Genomic DNA, 8,653 nt, shown 5'->3' with positions numbered 1-8,653 from the left:
GTTTATTAAAATTAACTCATTTGGATTAAAGACTTAAATGTAAAATACAAAACTATACAAACCCTAGATGAAAATCTAGGTAATACCATTCAGGACATAGGCACAGGCAAAGATTTCATAATAAAAATGTTAAAAGCAATAGCAACAAAAGTAAAAATTGACAAATGGGATCTAATTAAACTAAAGAGCTTCTACACAGCAAAAGAAACTATCATCAGGGTGAACAGAAAGAAACTACCATCAGAGTGAACAGAGAACCTATAGAATGGAAGAAAATTTTTGCAACCTATTCATCTGACGAAGGTCTAATATCCAGAATCTACAAAGAACTTAAACAAACTTACAAGAGAAAAACAGCTGCATTAAAAAGTGGGCAAAGGACATGAACAGAAAATTCTCAAAAGAAGACATTCATGCAGCCAACAAATGTATGAAAAAAAGATCAATATGACTGATCATTAGAGAAATGCAAATCAAAACCACGGCGAGATACCATCTTATGCCAGTCATAATGGCAATTACTAAAAAGTCAAGAAACAACAGATGCTGCTGAGGTAGTGAAGAAATAGGAAGGCTTTTACACTGTTGGTGGGAATGTAAATTAGCTTAACCATTGTGGAAGACAGTGTGACAATTCCTTAAAGACCTAGAAGCAGAAATACCATTTGACCCAGGAATCCCATTACTGGGTATATACTCAAAGGAATATAAATCATTCTACTATAAAGATACATGCATGTATATGTTCATTGCAGCACTATTCACAATAGCAAAGACATGAAATCAATCCAAATGCCCATCAATGATAGACTGGATAAATAAAATGTGGTACATAGACATCATGGAATACTAGCAGCCATAAAAAGGAATGAGATGGAGCTGGAAGCCATTATCTTCAGCAAACTAACGCAGGAACAGAAAACTAAATGCGGTATGTTCTTACTTGTAAGTGGGAGCTAAAAAATGAGAACACATGGACCAGGGAGGTAAACAACACACACTGGGGCCTGTTGAGGTGGGAGGGAAGGAAGAGCATCAGGATAAATAGCTAATGTATGTGAGGCTTAATACCCAAGTGATGGGTTGATAGGTGCAGCAAACCACCATGGCACACATTTACCTGTGTAACAAACCTGCACATCCTGCACATGTATCCTGGGACTTAAAATACTATTAAATTAAATTAAACAAATTTTCTGGGCACGGTGGTATATACCTATAGTCCTAGTTACTTGGGAGGCTGAGGTAGAGGAATTGCTTCAGCCCAGGAGTTCGAGGCTATAGTGAGCCACGATCAAGCCACTGAATTCCAGCCTGGATGACAGAGATTCTCTTAAAAACAAACAAACAAACAAACAAACTTTAACAGACATTTCTCAAAAGAAGTCATACGAATGGCCAACAGGTATATGAAAAAAATTGTCAGCCTCACTCATCATCAAGGAAATGCAAGTCAAAACCACAATGAGCTACCATTTCACTCCAGTTACAATGACTATTATCAAAACAATAAATGAAAATAAGCATTGGTGAGGATGTAGAGAAAAAGGAACACTTACTGTTGGTGGAAATGTAAACTAGTATGGCCATTATGAAAAACGGTATGGTTGTTTCTCAAAAAATTAAAAATCGAACTACCATATGACCTAAAAGTTTCACTACAGGGTGTATAATCCAAAGAAAGGGAAATCAGTATGTCCAATAGATATCTGCACTCCTATGTTTATTGCAACGCTATTCACAATAGCCAATATATGGAATCAACCTACATGACTAACAACAAATGAATAGATAAAGAAAATGTGGGGCCGGGCGCGGTGGCTCAAGCCTGTAATCCCAGCACTTTGGGAGGCCGAGGCGGGTGGATCACAAGGTCAAGAGATCAAGACCATCCTGGTCAACATGGTGAAACCCCGTCTCTACTAAAACTACAAAAAATTAGCTGGGCATGGTGGCGCGTGCCTGTAGTCCCAGCTACTCAGGAGGCTGAGGCAGGAGAATTGCCTGAACCCAGGAGGCGGAGGTTGCGGTGAGCCGAGATCGCGCCATTGCACTCCAGCCTGGGTAACATGAGTGAAACTCCGTCTCAAAAAAAAAAAAAAAAGAAAATGTGGAATACACATAATGACATACTATTCAGCCACTAAAAAAGTATGAAATCCTGTCATTTGGAATAACATGGATGACACCGTCTTAAGTGAAATAAGCTACACACAGAAAGACAAATACTGCCTAGTCTCACTCATAAGTGGATTCTGAAAAAAAACTTAATTTGATAGAAGTCTAGAAAGTAAACAGTAGAACAATGGTTAACAAAGACTAGGGAGGGCTTGAGGGAGGAAGGATGGGGAGAGGTTTCTCAACAGGTACAAAGTTAGATAGGAGGAATAAGTTCTGATGTACTATTGCACAGAAGGTGACTATGGTTAACAGTAAGGTATTGTTTGTATATCACAAAATAGCTAGAAGAGAGTTTTTTTTAATGTTATCACCAAAAATGCATGAGGTGATGAATATCCTATCTTGATTTGATCATCATATAACATATACATGTATCAAAACATAAAATTGTACCCCATAAATATGTATAATTACAATGTGTCAACTAAAAAATAATTGAACTGTCATCTTATTCACCTTTACCACACATTGGTCATATTTCTGACCAATCTACTTTTTTTTTTTTTTTTTTTTGAGACAGAGTTTCGCTCTTGTTACCCAGGCTGGAGTGCAATGGCGCAATCTCGGCTCACCACAACCTCCGCCTCCTGGGTTCAGGCAATTCTCCTGCCTCAGCCTCCTCAGTAGCTGGTATTACAGGCACGCGCCACCATGCCCAGCTAATTTTTTGTAGTTTTAGTAGAGACGGGGTTTCACCATGTTGACCAGGATGGTCTCTATCTCTTGACCTCGTGATCCACCCGCCTCGGCCTCCCAAAGTGCTGGAATTGTAGGCGTGAGCCACCGCGCCCGGCCCCAATCTACATTTTTATGGTCATAGGTGAAACTGAGTATGACCCTACAAAATTAACACTAGATATTCTCATGAAAAGCAAAGGGTTTTCTTCATGTGACCTTATTCTATTTGCAGAAGCAATATTCTCTTCTACTCCTACTTAGGAAATACCAAGCACTGGAATGGCAAAATATCTCTTCTTTACAAAAGTTAACCAAGAAGAGAACTGCACGGAATGGATCCCTCCTCCCTTCTGAGATGGACAAGAAAATTGCATAAAGAAGTACTAGTTAAGGTGTGGTCCATAGACAGAGACTATCTGTGAACTGTTTGTGATCAGTAAATACAGAAGTTGATGGGTGGGGCATGGGGGTGGGTGCCTGTAATCACAGTTAGGAGAGAGGATTGCTTGCGTTAGGCAATAGCGAGATGCTCTCTCTAAAAACAAAACAAAACAGAGAAAGCTCGGCAGGCCAGCAAATGGGACACTGCCCAGGTCAAATGGCCGAGCCTCTAATTTTTGGGGCAATCCACTCTGTGATTGTTGTTGCTGTGCATACCTTATTTAAAAAAAAAAAAGAAAATAAAAGAAAGTGAAAATGTTCAGAACGTTTACAGCACGTTGGCACTGTCCTGATAACCAAGCTCCTGATCAGCAGACTCTTTATTCAGCCAGGTATAGGGCAGTTCAGTGTTGTCAAATTTGTGATTCACATGAGGCCAGGCTGTTTACTGATAATGCATAAAGGACTACATCCTGGTTCTCGAAGAATTTGGGGGTAGGGGAGAAGGAGGGAGAAATTGGTCCTTCATGACGGGTAGTTTGAGAGCACTGATGTAAACTATAGCTTCACACTGTTGTAGTATAATTGATTATTAATCCACAACAGGTCATTTACACTAAGTCGGAAAAAAGTGGAAATATCAGATATGTGGGATATGCATCACCTTGTACATTTCTCAGCTGGAAAAGTGTAAAACATCTCAATTTTGCACCTCCCTTTTCAAACAAGTGTTTGGCTGAATCTGTGGTAGCCCTAAGCGCTGGTCCTAGAGCGAGTCCTGCCATCTTGTGGTTGAAGATGCTGACTGTAACAGAAGAGCAGGCTTTGACATCAACAGTTCTGATTGGGTAAAAAGACCCTCGCCTTGGGGTAGTTCTCTTTTGTAGTCCCAGAGTCAGTCACACACAAACGCCCTCTTCCCGTTAAGTCCATTTTAAACAACTGAATGGACTTTAGGGAAAGGTAAACGTATTCTTTAGGAATCTTTAAATAGCATTTTTGCCCTTTAGCAGAAGTCTGATTCATGAGCAGACGCTAAATACCGTGTGCGTGCATTTTGAATGAATTCATTTCTACGCTATTTTATAGGAGTGTTGAATAGCGGGGAACTGGAACCTCTCCAGGGGTAACCAAACATTGTCATGAAGAAGACGACAAAGAGGGATTGAAATGTAGCTGTTGATTTCAACCCACAAATTCTGGTGGTATTTGAAGGCAAAGCCGGTAAGTTTCTTCGAAACCCTAAATAGTCAGCTGCTGGTAGAGACGGACTGCGCAGGTTAACTACAGCTCCCAGCATGCCTGAAGGGCGGGCCCAGCGGCTGCGCAGATTGGCGCGCGCAGGCGGTCATGGGACTTCAGCATGGCGGTGTTTGCAGATTTGGACCTGCGAGTGGGTTCTGACATGAAGGCTCTGCGCGGGCTTGTGGAGACAGCCGCTCACCGTGAGTTGCCCTGGCTTCGCGGGCAGCAGTGCCTGCCAAGTCTCATGATACCCAGACCATAGGGCCACACTCGGGAGGAACTATTTCCTGATGGGTCTCGGTCAGGTCTCCTGGAGTCTCTGGGATGTCCCTGGAGGCTGATGACAGCCGAGGTGTTGGTCTGATACCTGGCGCGGGAAACTCGAAGGTTCTAGGAGTTATTTGGTTCCGCTCCTTTCATGCAGTGAGGGAACTGAGGTCCAACGAGGGCGAGGGATTTGCGTAGGGGCCTACAGCTGATAGATGACAGAAGCCGGATCTGCACTCCAAGTGTACAATCTCCTAAGCTTCTAAGTTACCATCAGCCCTTCCAGACTCTTACGACAGTATCTAAACAAATGCTGGAATTTGGGGCCCGGACAGGAAGCGTCTTGGAGGCCCCGAGGGGGAAGATGTGGAAGTGCTGGAACAATATTATCTAGACAGAGAGAGGGTATTGGGGGCGGAGGACAGCATGGCCCAAATCTAAGGGAAGCGAAAGGCTTGTGAGACGAGAACCTGTTTTCACTATTGGAGTTAGTCATCAGTTCTTATTCCTTAGACTGTAAGGTGTGGAGCTAGAGAGATTAAAAAGAATCAAGAGTTTCGTGCAGTAACATCTCAGAGACAGTTCTCAGCTCACTGTGAGGTCTGGTTACTGATACTCTTCAGAGATGGTGCTAGAAATGACAACCACTTCTTGGCAAAATGAATCACACCATTTTTTTCTTGTCCTCTTTATGAAATATCGTAACGAAATGACTTTCCCTTTCTACTGCTGCCACTAAATGAACATTATCTCTGGGGTACTTTGCCAATCAGTAGGAAGAGGAAAGTAGACATGATGATATGGGCCATTTAGCGTTAATGTTCTTTGATCCTGTAAAATAAATTTTCCTGTGTGTAGCTACTTGCAATTATAACCTACTCAATGAGGCTTTTCCTGATGCCATCCCATTTTTTAATAAATCATGAGCTTCTGAAGGTAATTGCCATGTTTTATCCTTTTATTTACTATGCGTAACACATTACTCTGCAGGCACTAGTGCGTGCCAGTTACTCAGTTAATGCTTGTGGAATAAACTGAACACCTTAGAAAAATCGATACAAAAAAGAAAAGTTATACTGATTTCTTTAGAGAATTTCCCCCAATTTAAAATACACTTGAAAGAGGTGTGGTAATATATGTACATTGTTAGTGGTTTTTCGTTTAGAAATTAAATGAAATTCATGGCATATGACAAAGTCACCTCAACTTACAAGTCAAAGACAAAGGACTGCTATTTGATGAGTCTGGAAATAAATAGTAGACATTTTCAAAGAATAGGAAAGACAGAGCCCTCGTTCTTAGTTTCTGATGTGATATAAGAAACCAGTGATAAGCTTCAAAAATATACTGTGTAAATTAAAATACACTAATGCTTGACTGGGGAAGTACTTCTAAACTGCCAGATGAGGAGTAGTCTAGGAAAAAGTTTTATAGAGAAACAGAATCTAGCTGACATTTCTGTAGAACGGTAGGGATATTGTTTAGTAGCTAAAAAGATACCCCAAATGGGGTATAACAAGGAAGTTGAGAGCAGATTTGGGAGTGTGGTAAAGAATAATGGGGAGGAGGTGTGGCTGGTTGATTTGATTAACTGGGTACTAGATGAAGCCCAAAATACAGGCATACTTCTGATTTTTTTTGTTTTTAAGGGTAACTTACTCCAGGGAGCCTTTTGTGACTCCTGCACCAGGTTTCATTGTGCTATATACTTCCATAGAATCTTTACTTATAAAAAAACATGTATTTATATGTAATGACTTGCTTAATTGACTGTTTGCCTTAGTTCTCCAACTTGTGGACCAGGATTGTATTATTTATCCTGTATACGCAACACCAGTTTAGGGCTTGTCAAGTAATGGTTGCTCAGTAAATATTTGAGGGAGGTAGGGAAGAAGGAAGTTGGACAAACTGTTTTAAGTTTGGCATTAATATATATTTTAATATTACTGTCCTTTCATCCCCATTGGTATTTTTAAAAACTTAAAGATGGGAGTCATAATTTAGATTTTTTTTGGTAGCCCAAATGTCCAGAACAGTACTAACTGATGAGGATTGTAGGGCTGTTGGCCCCACAGGGTCATGGGGTGTCCCTTATGCTGTGCTGAGGTACAGGATCCAAGAAGTAAAGAGACAGGACGCTGAAGAACTGGAGAAGAGCAGCTGGACTCCGGGGGTCATACCACCTATGAGCAGAGACAGGCGAGGCCCCGAATGCCCAGAAGTGTCTGTATTTATCAGGCACAAGCAGGGGTAAGGGTCGTAAGTGAGGTCATCATCTATAGGCTTAGTGATAGGGTGAAATAATCACATGAGTTACAAGTGAGGGGGCCACCCCATTATGTCACCTGGGCAGAGAGGTGAGCCTTGCCCAGTAGGGGGCCATGCTGTGTGCAGTAGTAGAGGGTCACGTACAGAAAAGGGGTCCACCCCCATTAGGTCACCGAGGCAAGGAGGTGGGCTGTGTGCAACAGGTGGCCTGTGCAACACTTCTTATCTGGGGGCTAGAGACTTCAAAGGGTTTCTAATAGAAAGACACTGTAAGCCAATGCAGTGGGAGCTGACAGACTTGTGCTCTTCTCTTAAGATATTTATGGGAGGATGGTTTAAGCTAGCACACAAGTGAGAAAAGAATGACAGGGTGTACAGGTGCCGTCACTGGTCACACCAGAGGGGTGCTTCTCCCTTGGTTATTTTTGGGATCTCAGGCCTGAGGCCTACTTTCCACAGAAACTGGATGCAAGGTGCTACAACTCCTTTATCAAGGTGCTACAACTCCTTTATCAGACTCTTGCTCCAAGTCTGCCATACTGTGTGTACCCTTTCAGGCAGGGACACCTCCGCCTGGGTCTTTGGTTCTTGTCCTTGTCTGGCTGTTTTCCCATGTACTGCTTCTGTTCTGTGACTGCTGTAGGCATTCCTCCTACTACAAACTACTATATGGTTATACAGAAGGATTGTATAAATCAGCACCAAATGTGTCAGTACAGTTCCAACTACATCTGTTATATGATTATATAGAAAGATTATATGGAGCTAAGTATGACTATATATATAAGCTAGATATAGTAAGCAGTGAGGCACTTATACTTCAGGCAGTAATTGTGCCTGAGGTCTGCACAGTTCTCCTTCCTCGGTGCCATGGGGGGTGTTACCCACAAGGATAATAAAGCAAGCCTTTGACCTCAAAGAGTTCCCAGTCTGTCGATGGTGGCACTCAAAATGGGAAGTGGGCAGTGGTGTGAGGGAGTCATCAGTCCATTTCTCCTTAGGAAGGAGTCTCTGGCAAAAGTAGAAGGGTAAAAAGCAAAAGAAATGAACAAGAATAAAAGTGACAGTGGTAAAGTAAGAACTCGATGGGATGACAATGAATACAGGGACATGAAAGAGAATGATAGTTGAAAAGAAGCACAAAGTTAAGAGTCTTTAATATCATGTTAATAATAATTTGTAACGGTTAAAAAAAGACCTATGTGCCAGACACTGTTCTCAAACACCTCATGTGTATTATTTCATTTATATCTCATGACAAGTATATGAAGTAAGTGTTATTATCACCATTTGACAGTTGAAGAACCTGAAACTTCACGTTAAGTAACTTGTAAGTGGTAGTGCCTAGACTTTAAATCAGGCAGGCTGATGCTAGAGTTTACGTTCATAACCATTCCTCAAATGGCCTCCTGCTCTTGACATCTAGAATCAGGATGGACCTGTGTGTACAGGAAGGATAGGTTGTTATCTTTAACAAAAGTGTTCAATTTTTCTTTTCAGTTGGCTATTCAGTTGTTGCCATCAATCATGTCGTTGACTTTAAGGAAAAGAAACAGGTAAAATAATATTTCTGAAGTTAAGTTCATAAATATTTGTAACCTGTTTATATTGGTAATTTGGGAGCTACGGATTA

The 8,653-nt window shown here is 41.4% G+C and overlaps 1 protein-coding gene across 1 annotated transcript in view; it reads left to right on the top strand.

Annotated features, from left to right (window-relative positions):
• The first annotated feature begins 4,566 nt into the window (after positions 1 to 4,566).
• RPP30 (ribonuclease P/MRP subunit p30) overlaps positions 4,567 to 8,653 on the top strand; it is a 38,367-nt gene continuing 34,280 nt past the window's right edge. Inside the window, exons 1-2 of the mRNA XM_017498222.2 lie at positions 4,567 to 4,685; positions 8,521 to 8,576. Coding sequence (XP_017353711.1) covers positions 4,604 to 4,685; positions 8,521 to 8,576 — 138 coding nt within the window. The 5' untranslated portion in view covers positions 4,567 to 4,603. The remainder of the gene's footprint in view (positions 4,686 to 8,520; positions 8,577 to 8,653) is intronic.

This window comes from Cebus imitator, unplaced genomic scaffold (genome assembly GCF_001604975.1).
Source record: "Cebus imitator isolate Cc_AM_T3 unplaced genomic scaffold, Cebus_imitator-1.0 Scaffold238, whole genome shotgun sequence".
In the NCBI taxonomy this organism is placed as follows: Eukaryota; Metazoa; Chordata; class Mammalia; order Primates; family Cebidae; genus Cebus; species Cebus imitator.
Note: the sequence above shows the minus strand (reverse complement) of the source record. Positions and strands in the feature narration are given on the sequence as shown.